This window comes from Salmo salar, chromosome 05 (assembly GCF_965601325.2).
Source record: "Salmo salar chromosome 05, fSalSal1, whole genome shotgun sequence".
NCBI classification, from domain to species: domain Eukaryota; kingdom Metazoa; phylum Chordata; class Actinopteri; order Salmoniformes; family Salmonidae; genus Salmo; species Salmo salar.
Genome location: NC_138295.1, coordinates 2,499,832 through 2,518,884, shown reverse-complemented (window position 1 = coordinate 2,518,884; position 19,053 = coordinate 2,499,832). Strand labels below are relative to the sequence as shown.

General features: G+C 51.6%; 1 protein-coding gene across 2 annotated transcripts in view; it reads right to left on the bottom strand.

Moving 5' to 3' along the window:
• Positions 1-17,396, bottom strand: part of LOC106604098 (uncharacterized) — a 47,015-nt gene extending 29,619 nt beyond the window's left edge. For both annotated transcript variants that reach the window (XM_045717804.2, XM_045717805.2), the window contains exons 1-4: positions 16,872-17,396; positions 6,636-7,317; positions 1,720-1,761; positions 66-245 (exon numbers count right to left, since the gene is read on the bottom strand). In XM_045717804.2, the coding sequence (XP_045573760.2) occupies positions 66-245; positions 1,720-1,761; positions 6,636-7,317; positions 16,872-17,240 (1,273 nt within the window). In that variant the 5' untranslated portion in view covers positions 17,241-17,396. The remainder of the gene's footprint in view (positions 1-65; positions 246-1,719; positions 1,762-6,635; positions 7,318-16,871) is intronic.
• Positions 17,397-19,053: the final 1,657 nt, after the last annotated feature.

Here is a 19,053-nt window from a genome sequence, read left to right as displayed (position 1 = left end):
ATTTGGGACACAGCCATAATATGACTGACCAATATGCTCGTCTAGATCTATTATCTCATCCTTACCTGCCGGTCCCGTCAGCCCGGGGGGCCCCTGTGCTCCGGGACGACCAGGAGGGCCAGCTGGGCCCACAGCGTTGCTACCAGGAATACCAGGAATACCAGGAATACCTGGAGGCCCCTGGGGGCCTGGGGAACCAGGTGGACCGGGGGAGCCCTGAGCTCCTGGAGGAGACCTCTTCCTGCCTGGGGCACACGGACACACAGAAATACATCATGAGTATTATTCCTATCGTTAATACGAATATCTGGTGCCTAAAGTCAAATGACTAATGTCTGCAGATGAATTAAGGCAGAGTTTCAACATAACAGGTCGCCTGAGTCTCATTAAGTCCATGAACGTTATATCTGTGCACCATGAACTCAGTGAATTACAGGAGGCTCAGAGGAGGACACATTACAGGAGGCTCAGAGGAGGACACATTACAGGAGGTTCAGAGGAGGACACATTACAGGAGGCTCAGAGGAGGACACATTACAGGAGGCTCAGAGGAGGACACATTACAGGAGGCTCAGAGGAGGACACATTACAGGAGGCTCAGAGGAGGACACATTACAGGAGGCTCAGAGGAGGACACATTACAGGAGGCTCAGAGGAGGACACATTACAGGAGGTTCAGAGGAGGACACATTACAGGAGGTTCAGAGGAGGAAACATTACAGGAGGTTCAGAGGAGGACACATTACAGGAGGTTCAGAGGAGAACACATTACAGGAGGCTTATAGGAGGACACATTACAGGAGGCTTATAGGAGGAAACATTACAGGAGGTTCAGAGGAGGACACATTACAGGAGGTTCAGAGGAGGACACATTACAGGAGGTTCAGAGGAGGAAACATTACAGGAGGCTTATAGGAGGAAACATTACAGGAGGTTCAGAGGAGGAAACATTACAGGAGGTTCAGAGGAGGACACATTACAGGAGGTTCAGAGGAGGACACATTACAGGAGGTTCAGAGGAGGAAACATTACAGGAGGTTCAGAGGAGAACACATTACAGGAGGTTCAGAGGAGAACACATTACAGGAGGCTCAGAGGAGGACACATTACAGGAGGTTCAGAGGAGGACACATTACAGGAGGCTCAGAGGAGGACACATTACAGGAGGTTCAGAGGAGGACACATTACAGGAGGTTCAGAGGAGGACACATTACAGGAGGTTCAGAGGAGGAAACATTACAGGAGGTTCAGAGGAGGACACATTACAGGAGGTTCAGAGGAGAACACATTACAGGAGGCTTATAGGAGGAAACATTACAGGAGGTTCAGAGGAGGAAACATTACAGGAGGCTCAGAGGAGGACACATTACAGGAGGCTCAGAGGAGGACACATTACAGGAGGCTCAGAGGAGGACACATTACAGGAGGTTCAGAGGAGGACACATTACAGGAGGCTCAGAGGAGGACACATTACAGGAGGCTCAGAGGAGGACACATTACAGGAGGCTCAGAGGAGGACACATTACAGGAGGTTCAGAGGAGGAAACATTACAGGAGGTTCAGAGGAGGACACATTACAGGAGGTTCAGAGGAGGAAACATTACAGGAGGTTCAGAGGAGGACACATTACAGGAGGTTCAGAGGAGGACACATTACAGGAGGTTCAGAGGAGGACACATTACAGGAGGTTCAGGAGGAGGACACATTACATGAAATCACCTTTCTTTCTTCTTTCCGTTTCTTTCCGTTTCCCAGTTGATTCTGAAAGACAAAAACAAACAAGTGTTTCATCTAGTCTTGATGGTGGACAGAACATCAGGTATCTCCCTGAATACAGTAACGCTACATCCTCTACCTCCCTGAATACAGTAACACTACATCCTCTACCTCCCTGAATACAGTAACACTACCAGCTCTATCTCCCTGAATACAGTAACACTACCAGCTCTACCTCCCTGAATACAGTAACGCCACAACCTCTACCTCCCTGAATACAGTAACGCTACATCCTCTACCTCCCTGAATACAGTAACGCTACATCCTCTACCTCCCTGAATACAGTAACGCTACATCCTCTACCTCCCTGAATACAGTAACGCTACATCCTCTACCTCCCTGAATACAGTAACGCTACATCCTCTACCTCCCTGAATACAGTAACGCTACATCCTCTACCTCCCTGAATACAGTAACGCTACATCCTCTACCTCCCTGAATACAGTAACGCTACATCCTCTACCTCCCTGAATACAGTAACACTACCAGCTCTACCTCCCTGAATACAGTAACGCTACCAGCTCTGCCTCCCTGAATACAGTAACACTACATCCTCTACCTCCCTGAATACAGTAACGCTACATCCTCTACCTCCCTGAATACAGTAACACTACCAGCTCTACCTCCCTGAATACAGTAACGCTACCAGCTCTGCCTCCCTGAATACAGTAACGCTACATCCTCTACCTCCCTGAATACAGTAACACTACCAGCTCTACCTCCCTGAATACAGTAACACTACCAGCTCTGCCTCCCTGAATACAGTAACGCTACATCCTCTGCCTCCCTGAATACAGTAACACTACCAGCTCTGCCTCCCTGAATACAGTAACGCTACATCCTCTACCTCCCTGAATACAGTAACACTACCAGCTCTACCTCCCTGAATACAGTAACGCTACCAGCTCTACCTCCCTGAATACAGTAACGCTACATCCTCTGCCTCCCTGAATACAGTAACGCTACATCCTCTACCTCCCTGAATACAGTAACACTACATCCTCTGCCTCCCTGAATACAGTAACGCTACATCCTCTACCTCCCTGAATACAGTAACGCTACATCCTCTACCTCCCTGAATACAGTAACACTACATCCTCTACCTCCCTGAATACAGTAACACTACCAGCTCTATCTCCCTGAATACAGTAACACTACATCCTCTACCTCCCTGAATACAGTAACACTACATCCTCAACAAGCAGAACATGGGGTATGTGTGGAGGTATGTCAGTGTGTGTGTGTGTCCATCTGCGGTGTGTGTGTGTCCATCTGCGGTGTGTGTGTGTGTGTGTGTGTGTGTGTGTGTGTCCATCTGCGGTGTGTGTGTGTCCATCTGCGGTGTGTGTGTGTCCATCTGCGGTGTGTGTGTGTGTGTGTGTGTGTCCCCATCTGCGGTGTGTGTGTGTGTGTGTGTGTGTCCATCTGCGGTGTGTGTGTGTGTGTGTGTGTGTCCATCTGCGGTGTGTGTGTGTCCCCATCTGCGGTGTGTGTATTCCAGTAATTCCAGTAATTTCTAAGTGTGGTTTCACCTCCAGCGTTCTTAGACCACATCAGGATGTGTGTGTGTGTGCGTGCGATGTGTGTGTGTGTGTGTGTGTGTGTGTGTGTCTGCGATGTGTGTGTGTGTGTGTGGTGGATGATTAGAGATCTTCCTGTCCTATGAATTAGCCTCAGATGGGGAATGTAGCCAGATGAAAGTGTGAATTAGTTCCCACATGCTAGAGGGGCATCACCAGCCCTGCTGCTGCAATCTGGCTGCCCCCCCCGTTCACCACGTCACTACCGAGGCAATCTGGCTGTCCCCCCGTTCACCACGCTCCGGGGGGGGGGGCCGTCTCAGAGGACGCTCCGGGGGGGGGGGCCGTCTCAGAGGACGCTCCGGGGGGGGGGCCGTCTCAGAGGACGCTCCGGGGGGGGGGGCCGTCTCAGAGGACGCTCCGGGGGGGGGGCCGTCTCAGAGGACGCTCCGGGGGGGGGGGCCGTCTCAGAGGACGCTCCGGGGGGGGGGGGGGGGCCGTCTCAGAGGACGCTCCGGGGGGGGGGGGGGCCGTCTCAGAGGACGCTCCGGGGGGGGGGGGGCCGTCTCAGAGGACACTCGGGGGGGGGGGGGCCGTCTCAGAGGACGCTCCGGGGGGGGGGGGGGGCCGTCTCAGAGGACGCTCCAGGGGGGGGGGGCCGTCTCAGAGGACGTGTCAGGTTTTGACGTATTGATGTGTTTCATTCATTTGACTGATTTGATTTAGTACCCCCATCTCCAGTAATCAGTCAGTATTCAGTATCTCAATATGCACAGCTTTGCTTTTGTACTCCATGTTTAGAATGTGAGCTATGCTAATAAAAACAAACCTTGGGTCTTTGAAGATGTCGATCTCCGGGAGTAACACGTGTGTGTGTGTGTGTGTGTGTGTGTGTGTGTGTACACCCACAGCTCAGAGGCTGCGATTACAAAAGGATGTGTGTGTGTGTTGAGAGCAGGGGTCTGGTAGTGGTTAGTGTGTCTCAGTTTTACAGACGGATGGTGAACGTCTCAAAGGTGAGTTCTTTCTACTAATTTAAACCCAATAACTGAGATTCAGTCAGCTCCCTGTAATCCCACGTCTAGAGGAACGTCCTGTAATCCCACGTCTAGAGGAACGTCCTGTAATCCCACGTCTAGAGGAACGTCCTGTAATCCCACGTCTAGAGGAACGTCCTGTAATCCCACGTCTAGAGGAACGTCCTGTAATCCCACGTCTAGAGGAACGTCCTGTAATCCCACGTCTAGAGGAACGTCCTGTAATCCCACGTCTAGAGGAACGTCCTGTAATCCCACGTCTAGAGGAACGTCCTGTAATCCCACGTCTAGAGGAACGTCCTGTAATCCCACGTCTAGAGGAACGTCCTGTAATCCCACGTCTAGAGGAACGTCCTGTAATCCCACGTCTAGAGGAACGTCCTGTAATCCCACGTCTAGAGGAACGTCCTGTAATCCCACGTCTAGAGGAACGTCCTGTAATCCCACGTCTGGAGGAACGTCCTGTAATCCCACGTCTGGAGGAACGTCCTGTAATCCCACGTCTGGAGGAACGTCCTGTAATCCCACGTCTAGAGGAACGTCCTGTAATCCCACGTCTAGAGGAACGTCCTGTAATCCCCAGTCTAGAGGAACGTCCTGTAATCCCCAGTCTAGAGGAACGTCCTGTAATCCCCAGTCTAGAGGAACGTCCTGTAATCCCCAGTCTAGAGGAACGTCCTGTAATCCCCAGTCTAGAGGAACGTCCTGTAATCCCCAGTCTAGAGGAACGTCCTGTAATCCCCAGTCTAGAGGAATGTCCTGTAATCCCCAGTCTAGAGGAATGTCCTGTAATCACCAGTCCATCCTGAATACCTCGTGGGACATTATGTAGATTCTTTAGAGATGGTAAAACTCCACCACGAGTCACGCTCAAATCGGGGCGAAATCCTAATTTATTATTATTAAGGGGGTAGGACGCCTCAGTAGACAGGTCTACTAGCTTAGAAGATCTATTATACACAGAGGGTGCATCCCAAATGGCACCCTATATAGTGCACTACTTTATACCAGAGTCCTATTCCCTATATAGTGCACTACTTTATACCAGAGTCCTATTCCCTATATAGTGCACTACTTTATACCAGAGTCCTATTCCCTATATAGTGCACTACTTTATACCAGAGTCCTATTCCCTATATAGTGCACTACTTTATACCAGAGCCCTATTACCTATATAGTGCACTACTTTAGACCAGGGCCCATATGGAAAAGGGTGTCATTTGGGCCACACAGATAAATAACCAACAAGACAACTAACTAAAGCCAGGTGCTGCAGCTGAGAGTAATGTTCGTACCCCTTGCTGACTACTGTGAGGTCCATGTCCATCTTGGACCCGTCGCAAAAACGGGGCCAGACCCTAATTCAACACTCAGAAAATTGACGAGGAGGGAAGGGCCTGCAACACAATGATCAGGCTGGCAGGCGGATTATAGAGAGAGAGAGAGAGATATAGAGAGATATAGAGAGAGAGAGATATAGAGAGAGAGAGATATAGAGAGAGATATAGAGAGAGAGAGATAGAGATATAGAGAGAGATAGAGATATAGAGAGATATAGAGAGAGAGAGATATAGAGAGAGAGAGAGATATAGAGAGAGAGAGATATAGAGAGAGAGAGATATAGATAGAGAGAGAGATAGAGAGAGAGATAGAGAGAGATATATAGAGAGAGAGATATATAGAGAGAGAGATATAGAGAGAGAGAGATATAGAGAGAGATATAGAGATATAGAGAGAGAGAGATATAGAGAGAGAGAGATATAGAGAGAGATATAGAGAGAGATATAGAGAGAGATATAGAGAGAGATATAGAGAGAGATATAGAGAGAGATATATAGAGAGAGATATAGAGAGAGAGATATATATAGAGAGAGAGATATATATAGAGAGAGAGATATATATAGAGAGAGAGATATATATAGAGAGAGAGATATATATAGAGAGAGAGATATATATAGAGAGAGAGATATATATAGAGAGAGAGATATAGAGAGAGAGAGATATATAGAGAGAGAGAGATATAGAGAGAGAGAGATAGATAGAGAGAGAGATATAGAGAGAGAGATATAGAGAGAGAGATATAGAGAGAGAGATATAGAGAGAGAGAGACGGCTGAACTTCCCAACCAGAGAGAGAGAGAGAGACGGCTGAACTTCAAACAGAGAGACGATGAGTTGTTCATCATATAGCTAGCTTCAGGGGACAGGCTCTGCAGCTGACCCTGCCTGTCGTGTGTGTGTGTGTGAAGGAATAAATAGTTCAAACATGAACACTGTGTAGTTGGTTGAGCTAAAGCCCATACCTGAGTCAGATTGTTGCCTTGGGCTCCGTTTGGCTCTGTGAATACTGCTGCTGTCCCCTGGGGCTGTGGGGGGTCTGCTAGGGTGGCCATCCGGCTGTCTGTGAATACTGCTGCTGTCCCCTGGGGCTGTGGGGGGTCTGGTAGGGTGGCCATCCGGCTGTCTGTGAATACTGCTGCTGTCCCCTGGGGCTGTGGGGGGTCTGGTAGGGTGGCCATCCGGCTGTCTGTGAATACTGCTGCTGTCCCCTGGGGCTGTGGGGGGTCTGGTAGGGTGGCCATCCGGCTGTCTGTGAATACTGCTGCTGTCCCCTGGGGCTGTGGGGGGTCTGCTAGGGTGGCCATCCGGCTGTCTGTGAATACTGCTGCTGTCCCCTGGGGCTGTGGGGGGTCTGGTAGGGTGGCCATCCGGCTGTCTGTGAATACTGCTGCTGTCCCCTGGGGCTGTGGGGGGTCTGGTAGGGTGGCCATCCGGCTGTCTGTGAATACTGCTGCTGTCCCCTGGGGCTGTGGGGGGTCTGGTAGGGTGGCCATCCGGCTGTCTGTGAATACTGCTGCTGTCCCCTGGGGCTGTGGGGGGTCTGGTAGGGTGGCCATCCGGCTGTCTGTGAATACTGCTGCTGTCCCCTGGGGCTGTGGGGGGTCTGGTAGGGTGGCCATCCGGCTGTCTGTGGAGAAACCTCTCCTGTTGAAACAGAAACAAACACTACTCAGGATAGTCATATTTAAGCCAAATAACACGGCTATATACAGGAAGTAGAAAATAACACGGCTATATACAGGAAGTAGAAAATAGCACGGCTATATACAGGAAGTAGAAAATAGCACGGCTATATACAGGAAGTAGAAAATAACACGGCTATATACAGGAAGTAGAAAATAACACGGCTATATACAGGAAGTAGAAAATAACACGGCTATATACAGGAAGTAGAAAATAACACGGCTATATACAGGAAGTAGAAAATAACACGGCTATATACAGGAAGTAGAAAATAACACGGCTATATACAGGAAGTAGAAAATAACACGGCTATAGACAGGAAGTAGAAAATAACACGGCTATAGACAGGAAGTAGAAAATAACACGGCTATAGACAGGAAGTAGAAAATAACACGGCTATATACAGGAAGTAGAAAATAACACGGCTATATACAGGAAGTAGAAAATAGCACGGCTATAGACAGGAAGTAGAAAATAGCACGGCTATATACAGGAAGTAGAAAATAACACGGCTATATACAGGAAGTAGAAAATAACACGGCTATATACAGGAAGTAGAAAATAACACGGCTATATATAGGGAGCTCTGTCAGTATTGTACTACCCTGTACTATACTGCATTGTACTGCCCTGTACTATACTGCATTGTACTGCCCTGTACTATACAGTACAGTACTGTATAGTATTAACTAAGATATTCTACCTGACTGGCCCTACATTAAGACATGCTACCTGGCTAGCCCTACATTAACTAAGACATGCTACCTGGCTAGCCCTACATTAACTAAGACATGCTACCTGACTGGCCCTACATTAACTAAGACATGCTACCTGGCTAGCCCTACATTAACTAAGACATGCTACCTGGCTGGCCCTACATTAACTAAGACATGCTACCTGACTGGCCCTACATTAACTAAGACATGCTACCTGACTGGCCCTACATTAACTAAGACATGCTACCTGACTGGCCCTACATTAAGACATGCTACCTGGCTGGCCCTACATTAACTAAGACATGCTACCTGGCTGGCCCTACATTAACTAAGACATGCTACCTGACTGGCCCTACATTAACTAAGACATGCTACCTGACTGGCCCTACATTAACTAAGACATGCTACCTGACTGGCCCTACATTAACTAAGACATGCTACCTGGCTAGCCCTACATTAAGACATGCTACCTGGCTGGCCCTACATTAACTAAGACATGCTACCTGGCTGGCCCTACATTAACTAAGACATGCTACCTGACTGGCCCTACATTAACGACATGCTACCTGGCTGGCCCTACATTAACTAAGACATGCTACCTGGCTGGCCCTACATTAACTAAGACATGCTACCTGGCTGGCCCTACATTAACGACATGCTACCTGGCTGGCCCTACATTAACTAAGACATTCTACCTGGCTGGCCCTACATTAACTAAGACATGCTACCTGGCTGGCCCTACATTAACTAAGACATGCTACCTGGCTGGCCCTACATTAACTAAGACATGCTACCTGGCTAGCCCTACATTAAGACCTGCTACCTGGCTGGCCCTACATTAACTAAGACATTCTACCTGACTGGCCCTACATTAACGACATGCTACCTGACTGGCCCTACATTAACTAAGACATGCTACTTGACTGGCCCTACATTAACTAAGACATGCTACTTGACTGGCCCTACATTAAGACATGCTACCTGGCTAGCCCTACATTAACTAAGACATGCTACCTGACTGGCCCTACATTAACTAAGACATGCTACCTGACTGGCCCTACATTAACTAAGACATGCTACCTGGCTAGCCCTACATTAACTAAGACATTCTACCTGACTGGCCCTACATTAAGACATTCTACCTGACTGGCCCTACATTAAGACATGCTACCTGACTGGCCCTACATTAACTAAGACATGCTACCTGGCTATCCCTACATTAAGACCTGCTACCTGGCTGGCCCTACATTAACTAAGACATTCTACCTGACTGGCCCTACATTAAGACATGCTACCTGACTGGCCCTACATTAACTAAGACATGCTACCTGGCTAGCCCTACATTAACTAAGACATTCTACCTGACTGGCCCTACATTAAATAAGACATGCTACCTGACTGGCCCTACATTAACTAAGACATGCTACCTGGCTAGCCCTACATTAAGACATGCTACCTGGCTGGCCCTACATTAACTAAGACATGCTACCTGACTGGCCCTACATTAAGACATGCTACCTGACTGGCCCTACATTAACTAAGACATGCTACCTGGCTAGCCCTACATTAAGACCTGCTACCTGGCTGGCCCTACATTAACTAAGACATTCTACCTGACTGGCCCTACATTAACTAAGACATGCTACCTGACTGGCCCTACATTAACTAAGACATGCTACCTGACTGGCCCTACATTAACTAAGACATGCTACCTGGCTAGCCCTACATTAAGACATGCTACAGTAAATCCCCTAACTACTAAGGCTAGGTGATTTACATGACTGGATAGCAACGTGGTGGAATGTGTGTCAGGTGCGAACCAGAGGGACAAACCTTTCATCTGAGCAGGAGCGGAGAAAACACATCTTCAAAGCTGGAGCAAGTGTCTGAAAGCTAACAAGTACTGCGGTATGGCTTTGGTGGTGCGGCGCACACACACACACACACACACACACACACACACACACACACACACACACACACACACACACACACACCACACACACACACACACGCTCCATCCCTTCACCACATGCTCCCGTTTCTACCACTATGTAAACTGTGGCCTCAGTAATCAGCCGTGTTTAATGCTTACAGTACAGCTGTAGTGCTGGTTCTCATCATGGCCTGCAGCTCGCTGTCCTCACAGAGAGACCATCACCAGCTGGGAGGCATAAATGGCCTGTTCCACTCAGGGGGGGGGAAAGCCCCATAGCCTGTTCCACTCATAGCCTGTTCCACTCAGGGGGGGGAAGCCCCATAGCCTGTTCCACTCAGGGGGGGGGGGGAAAGCCCCATAGCCTGTTCCACTCAGGGGGGGGGGAAAGCCCCATAGCCTGTTCCACTCAGGGGGGGGGGAAAGCCCCATAGCCTGTTCCACTCAGGGGGGGGGGAAAGCCCCATAGCCTGTTCCACTCAGGGAGGGGGGGAAAGCCCCATAGCCTGTTCCGCTCAGGGGGGGGGAAAGCCCCATAGCCTGTTCCGCTCAGGGGGGGGAAAGCCCCATAGCCTGTTCCGCTCAGGGGGGGGAAAGCCCCATAGCCTGTTCCGCTCAGGGGGGGGGGAAAGCCCCATAGCCTGTTCCGCTCAGGGGGGGGAAAGCCCCATAGCCTGTTCCGCTCAGGGGGGGGAAAGCCCCATAGCCTGTTCCGCTCAGGGGGGGGGAAAGCCCCATAGCCTGTTCCGCTCAGGGGGGGGAAAGCCCCATAGCCTGTTCCGCTCAGGGGGGGGGAAAGCCCCATAGCCTGTTCCGCTCAGGGGGGGGGAAAGCCCCATAGCCTGTTCCGCTCGGGGGGGGGAAAGCCCCATAGCCTGTTCCGCTCAGGGGGGGGGAAAGCCCCATAGCCTGTTCCGCTCAGGGGGGGGGAAAGCCCCATAGCCTGTTCCGCTCAGGGGGGGGGAAAGCCCCATAGCCTGTTCCACTCAGGGGGGGGGAAAGCCCCATAGCCTGTTCCACTCAGGGGGGGGGAAAGCCCCATAGCCTGTTCCACTCAGGGGGGGGAAAACCCCATAGCCTGTTCCACTCAGGGGGGGGAAAGCCCCATAGCCTGTTCCACTCAGGGGGGGGAAAGCCCCATAGCCTGTTCCACTCAGGGGGGGGGAAAGCCCCATAGCCTGTTCCACTCAGGGGGGGGGGAAAGCCCCATAGCCTGTTCCACTCAGGGGGGGGGGAAAGCCCCATAGCCTGTTCCACTCAAGGGGGGGGGGGGGAAAGCCCCATAGCCTGTTCCACTCAGGGGGGGGGGGAAAGCCCCATAGCCTGTTCCACTCAGGGGGGGGGGGAAAGCCCCATAGCCTGTTCCACTCAGGGGGGGGGGAAAGCCCCATAGCCTGTTCCACTCAGGGGGGGGGAAAGCCCCATAGCCTGTTCCACTCAGGGGGGGGGAAAGCCCCATAGCCTGTTCCACTCAGGGGGGGGGGAAAGCCCCATAGCCTGTTCCACTCAGGGGGGGGGAAAGCCCCATAGCCTGTTCCACTCAGGGGGGGGGAAAGCCCCATAGCCTGTTCCACTCAGGGGGGGGGGGGAAGCCCCATAGCCTGTTCCACTCAGGGGGGGGGGGGAAGCCCCATAGCCTGTTCCACTCAGGGGGGGGAAAGCCCCATAGCCTGTTCCACTCAGGGGGGGAAAGCCCCATAGCCTGTTCCACTCAGGGGGGGGAAAGCCCCATAGCCTGTTCCACTCAGGGGGGGGAAAGCCCCATAGCCTGTTCCACTCAGGGGGGGGAAAGCCCCATAGCCTGTTCCACTCAGGGGGGGGAAAGCCCCATAGCCTGTTCCACTCAGGGGGGGGAAAGCCCCATAGCCTGTTCCACTCAGGGGGGGGAAAGCCCCATAGCCTGTTCCACTCAGGGGGGGGAAAGCCCCATAGCCTGTTCCACTCAGGGGGGGGAAAGCCCCATAGCCTGTTCCACTCAGGGGGGGGAAAGCCCCATAGCCTGTTCCACTCAGGGCCCTCAGGAGGGAAAGCCCCATAGCCTGTTCCACTCAGGGGGGGGAAAAGCCCCATAGCCTGTTCCACTCAGGGGGGGGAAAGCCCCATAGCCTGTTCCACTCAGGGGGGGGGAAAGCCCCATAGCCTGTTCCACTCAGGGGGGGGAAAGCCCCATAGCCTGTTCCACTCAGGGGGGGGAAAGCCCCATAGCCTGTTCCACTCAGGGGGGGGGAAAGCCCCATAGCCTGTTCCACTCAGGGGGGGGGAAAGCCCCATAGCCTGTTCCACTCAGGGGGGGGAAAGCCCCATAGCCTGTTCCACTCAGGGGGGGGAAAGCCCCATAGCCTGTTCCACTCAGGGGTCTCATGGGGGAAAGCCCCATAGCCTGTTCCACTCAGGGGGGGAAAAGCCCCATAGCCTGTTCCACTCAGGGGCTCAGGGGGGGAACAAGCCTGCCATCAGCAGCTGTTCCACTCAGGGCCCTCATGTAGGGGGAACAGACCGCCACTAGCCAGTTCACACTCAGGGCCTCAACGTTAGAGCTGGAGTAGCTGACTGGGGGTTTAGAGCAGTGCTGATGGGGGTTTAGAGCAGTGCTGATGGGGGTCTTAGAGCAGTGTGTCAGAGCTGGAGTGCCGATCGGGGGTTTAGAGCAGTGCTGATGGGGGTTTAGAGCAGTGCTGATGGGGGTTTAGAGCAGTGTGTTAGAGCTGGAGTGCTGATGGGGGTTTAGAGCAGTGCTGATGGGGGTTTAGAGCTGGAGTGCTGATGGGGGTTTAGAGCAGTGCTGATGGGGGTTTAGAGCAGTGTGTTAGAGCTGGAGTGCCGATGGGGGTTTAGAGCAGTGCTGATGGGGGTTTAGAGCTGGAGTGCTGATGGGGGTTTAGAGCAGTGCTGATGGGGTTTAGAGCTGGAGTGCTGATGGGGGTTTAGAGCAGTGCTGATGGGGGTTTAGAGCTGGAGTGCTGATGGGGGTTTAGAGCAGTGTGTTAGAGCTGGAGTGCTGATGGGGGTTTAGAGCAGTGAGTTAGAGCTGGAGTGCCGATGGGGGTTTAGAGCAGTGCTGATGGAGGTTTAGAGCAGTGTGTTAGAGCTGGAGTGCCGATGGGGGTTTAGAGCAGTGCTGATGGGGGTTTAGAGCAGTGGGTTAGAGCTGGAGTGCTGATGGGGGTTTAGAGCAGTGCTGATGGGGGTTTAGAGCAGTGCCGATGGGGGTTTAGAGCAGTGGGTTAGAGCTGGAGTGCTGATGGGGGTTTAGAGCAGTGCTGATGGGGGTTTAGAGCAGTGCTGATGGGGGTTTAGAGCTGGAGTGCTGATGGGGGTTTAGAGCAGTGTGTTAGAGGTGGAGTGCTGATGGGGGTTTAGAGCAGTGCTGATGGGGGTTTAGAGCTGGAATGCTGATGGGGGTTTAGAGCAGTGTGTTTTATAGAGCAGTGTGACGCTTGGATTGCGTCCTACCTGACAGGTCGCTCCTACCAGGTGGCGTGGCGAGAATCTGTCTCTGCACCACGCGCTCTCACCACTGGTGTCCCCCAGGGCTCTGTTCTAGGCCCTCTCCTATTCTCGCTATACACCAAGTCACTTGGCTCTGTCATATCCTCACATGGTCTCTCCTATCATTGCTATGCAGACGACACACAATTAATCTTCTCCTTTCCCCCTTCTGACAACCAGGTGGCGAATCGCATCTCTGCATGTCTGGCAGACATATCAGTGTGGATGACGGATCACCACCTCAAGCTGAACCTCGGCAAGACGGAGCTGCTCTTCCTCCCGGGGAAGGACTGCCCGTTCCATGATCTCGCCATCACGGTTGACAACTCCCTTGTGTCCTCCTCCCAGAGTGCTAAGAACCTTGGCGTGACCCTGGACAACACCCTGTCGTTCTCCACTAACATCAAGGTGGTGACCCGATCCTGTAGGTTCATGCTCTACAACATTCGCAGAGTACGACCCTGCCTCACACAGGAAGCGGCGCAGGTCCTAATCCAGGCACTTGTCATCTCCCGCCTGGATTACTGCAACTCGCTGTTGGCTGGGCTCCCTGCCTGTGCCATTAAACCCCTACAACTCATCCAGAACGCCGCAGCCCGTCTGGTGTTCAACCTTCCCAAGTTCTCTCACGTCACCCCGCTCCTCCGCTCTCTCCACTGGCTTCCAGTCGAAGATCGCATCCGCTACAAGACCATGGTGATTGCCTACGGAGCTGTGAAGGGAACGGCACCTCCATACCTTCAGGCTCTGATCAGGCCCTACACCCAAACAAGGGCACTGCGTTCATCCACCACTGGCCTGCTGGCCCCCCTACCTCTGAGGAAGCACAGTTCCCGCTCAGCCCAGTCAAAACTGTTCGCTGCTCTGGCACCCCAATGGTGGAACAAGCTCCCTCACGACGCCAGGACAGCGGAGTCAATCACCACCTTCCGGAGACACCTGAAACCCCACCTCTTTAAGGAATACCTGGGACAGGATAAAGTAATCCTTCTAAACCCCCCCCCCCCTTAAAAGATTTAGATGTACTATTGTAAAGTGGTTGTTCCACTGGATATCATAAGGTGAATGCACCAATTTGTAAGTCGCTCTGGATAAGAGCGTCTGCTAAATGACTTAAATGTAAATGTAAATGTTAGAGCTGGAGTGTCGATGGGGGTTTAGAGCAGTGCTGATGGGGGTTTAGAGCAGTGCTGATGGGGGTTTAGAGCAGTGTGTTAGAGCTGGAGTGCTGATGGGGGTTTAGAGCAGTGCTGATGGGGGTTTAGAGCAGTGCTGATGGGGGTTTAGAGCTGGAATGCTGATGGGGGTTTAGAGCAGTGTGTTAGAGCTGGAGTGCTGATGGGGGTTTAGAGCAGTGCTGATGGGGGTTTCGAGCAGTGTGTTAGAGCTGGAATGCTGATGGGGGTTTAGAGCAGTGTGTTAGAGCTGGAGTGCTGATGGGGGTTTAGAGCAGTGAGTTAGAGCTGGAGTGCTGATGGGGGTTTAGAGCAGTGAGTTAGAGGTGGAGTGCTGATGGGGGTTTAGAGCAGTGAGTTAGAGCTGGAGTGCTGATGGGGGTTTACTGTGGAATGGTGAGCATCATCAGAACAAAATTAACACCAATCAGATGTGACAATGAATGCAGCCCTCCACATTCAGCCGGAGGCTCTGCACCTGCTGGCTACGTAACGGCCACAACATCTTCCCATCCAACTGCTGTCTCACGCTCCCCCTCTCCCTCCCTCCTCTCCTCCTGTTCTCCCTCCCTCCCCTCCCCTCTCCCGTTCTACCTCCCCTCTCCCGTTCTACCTCCCCTCTCCCGTTCTACTTCCCCTCTCCCGTTCTACTTCCCCTCTCCCGTTCTACCTCCCCTCTCCCGTTCTACCTCCCCTCTCCCGTTCTACCTCCCCTCTCCCGTTCTACCTCCCCTCTCCCGTTCTACCTCCCCTCTCCCGTTCTACCTCCCCTCTCTGTGAGTGAAGGTGCTGTTCAGCAAAGAAGCCATGAACACCTGTTTCTCTTAAGATCCACTGTTTCTGTTAGAGTAGGGTTAGCCACTGTTAGAGTAGGGTTAGCCCCTGTTAGAGTAGGGTTAGCCCCCGTTAGAGTAGGGTTAGCCCCTGTTAGAGTAGGGTTAGCCCCTGTTAGAGTAGGGTTAGCCCCTGTTAGAGTAGGGTTAGCCCCTGTTAGAGTAGGGTTAGCCACTGTTAGAGTAGGGTTAGCCCCTGTTAGAGTAGGGTTAGCCCCTGTTAGAGTAGGGTTAGCCACTGTTAGAGTAGGGTTAGCCCCTGTTAGAGTAGGGTTAGGGTTAGCCCCTGTTAGAGTAGGGTTAGCCCCTGTTAGAGTAGGGTTAGCCACTGTTAGAGTAGGGTTAGCCCCTGTTAGAGTAGGGTTAGCCCCTGTTAGAGTAGGGTTAGCCCCTGTTAGAGTAGGGTTAACCCCCGTTAGAGTAGGGTTAACCCCTGTTAGAGTAGGGTTAGCCCCTGTTAGAGTAGGGTTAGCCCCTGTTAGAGTAGGGTTAGCCCCTGTTAGAGTAGGGTTAGCCACTGTTAGAGTAGGGTTAGCCACTGTTAGAGTAGGGTTAGCCCCTGTTAGAGTAGGGTTAGCCACTGTTAGAGTAGGGTTAGCCCCTGTTAGAGTAGGGTTGGGTTAACCCCTGTTAGAGTAGGGTTAGCCCCTGTTAGAGTAGGGTTAGCCCCTGTTAGAGTAGGGTTAGCCCCTGTTAGAGTAGGGTTAACCCCTGTTAGAGTAGGGTTAGCCCCTGTTAGAGTAGGGTTAGCCACTGTTAGAGTAGGGTTAGCCCCTGTTAGAGTAGGGTTAGCCCCTGTTAGAGTAGGGTTAACCCCTGTTAGAGTAGGGTTGGGTTAACCCCTGTTAGAGTAGGGTTGGGTTAACCCCTGTTAGAGTAGGGTTAACCCCTGTTAGAGTAGGGTTGGGTTAACCCCTGTTAGAGTAGGGTTGGGTTAACCCCTGTTAGAGTAGGGTTGGGTTAACCCCTGTTAGAGTAGGGTTAGCCCCTGTTAGAGTAGGGTTAACCCCTGTTAGAGTAGGGTTAACTACTCAGAGCTCTAGAGTTGTGATCAATGTGAATCAGTCAGTGACTTCCAGTTCATTCACACACCTCAGTGACCTGGGAACAGGTTATTACACAACACACAGTGCATTGCTGCATAATTAACCAAACTATCTTTCAGCGCTAAATAACTTTACAACTGGCTAAGATCTGTAGACTACAGATGACTTGGTCTGATCAACAGCAAGGACAAAAATGATTCAAATGCTAAAATGGAAACGAAATCGTTTCATGACTAAGTATTGTAAATAGAAGCAGTTGTGATGTATTGGGGAGAGAAATCCTCCGTGTGTGGTTTCTATGGATCCCGTACCACTCTTACGTTTCGGTTTACCTCGTGACCCTGTGCCCGGGCGCCGGTGTCCATCCCTCGGTGACCGGAGGGGATCAACGGGTCAGTCACATCAGTTCCACCGAGGGTCAACTTCGCGTCTCTTCTCCGCTGAGAAATCTCCCGCTTCACTTCGGACCGGAGATCCAGGTAACACAGCAGCGTGATCACGTGCAGAGACAGAGACAAAATAAACAAACCGAGGAAAACCATACTGCTTTTACTCACGCTGCTGCTGCTGCTGTTGTTGTTACTTCTTCCGTTGTGTGTTTTGCACGTATTAATGCACGTGCATGAAGACGGTAATCGGGTCAACAACACTTTGTCCGGTAAATCGTTAATTGAACCATCGCATGCCATTATCACACAACGTGTCAGAGAGTTGCGTCGGTGTATTTATCTAGACATAATCAGCACGTCTGTGCTGATCCACCGCTAAACACTAGACTTGATCCTCATGCCAACACGGTAACAAACGACCGGATCTCCGGTCAGTGCGAACTGCACGCGCCTCGCAGTGACACAAAAAGGTCTGAGGACCACGCCTTCGGAGTGTCTGATTGGTTCCCGCTGTGACTCCGCCCACACGTGTTTTTATTAACGGAAGCCGCCACCGGACCGAGAACCGACAGTGATCTGGTATTTTTTCCTACCAAAAGGGTTCATGTTTGGCGTTTTGTGGACCGTGAACTTGATCCTATAAAACAAACTGTAAAGTTAAAGAACCAGGTATGGTTCTGGTATCTACAGGACTTTATTGACATCTGCTGGACAATGGTCTATCCTGCAACTAATGTCATGTGCATTGATTATGCACCGCGGAATTACTTTTATTTATTTTACCTTTATTTTAACAAGGGCAAGTCAGTTAAGAACAAATTCTTATTTTCAATGACGGCCTTGGAACAGTGGGTTATAACTGCATTGTTCAGGGGCAGAACGACAGATTTTTACCTTGTCAGCTCGGGGATTCAAACTTGCAACCTTTCAGTCCAATGCTCTAACCACTAGGCTATCTGCTGGTTATTAGTCCAACGCTCTAACCACTAGGCTACCTGCTGGTTACTAGTCCAACGCTCTAACCACTAGGCTACGCTGCTGGTTACTAGTCCAACGCTCTAACCACTAGGCTACGCTGCTGGTTACTAGTCCAACGCTCTAACCACTAGGCTACGCTGCTGGTTACTAGTCCAACGCTCTAACCACTAGGCTACCTGCTGGTTACTAGTCCAACGCTCTAACCACTAGGCTACGCTGCTGGTTACTAGTCCAACGCTCTAACCACTAGGCTACCTGCTGGTTACTAGTCCAACGCTCTAACCACTAGGCTACCTGCTGGTTACTAGTCCAACGCTCTAACCACTAGGCTACCTGCTGGTTACTAGTCCAACGCTCTAACCACTAGGCTACCTGCTGGTTACTAGTCCAACGCTCTAACCACTAGGCTACGCTGCTGGTTACTAGTCCAACGCTCTAACCACTAGGCTACGCTGCTGGTTACTAGTCCAACGCTCTAACCACTAGGCTACCTGCTGGTTACTAGTCCAACGCTCTAACCACTAGGCTACGCTGCTGGTTACTAGTCCAACGCTCTAACCACTAGGCTACCTGCTGGTTACTAGTCCAACGCTCTAACCACTAGGCTACCTGCTGGTTACTAGTCCAACGCTCTAACCACTAGGCTACGCTGCTGGTTACTAGTCCAACGCTCTAACCACTAGGCTACCTGCTGGTTACTAGTCCAACGCTCTAACCACTAGGCTACCTGCTGGTTACTAGTCCAACGCTCTAACCACTAGGCTACCTGCTGGTTACTAGTCCAACGCTCTAACCACTAGGCTATCTGCTGGTTACTAGTCCAACGCTCTAACCACTAGGCTACCTGCTGGTTACTAGTCCAACGCTCTAACCACTAGGCTACCTGCTGGTTACTAGTCCAACGCTCTAACCACTAGGCTACGCTGCTGGTTACTAGTCCAACGCTCTAACCACTAGGCTACCTGCTGGTTACTAGTCCAACGCTCTGACCACTAGGCTGCGCTGCTGGTTACTAGTCCAACGCTCTAACCACTAGGCTACCTGCTGGTTACTAGTCCAACGCTCTAACCACTAGGCTACCTGCTGGTTACTAGTCCAACGCTCTGACCACTAGGCTGCGCTGCTGGTTACTAGT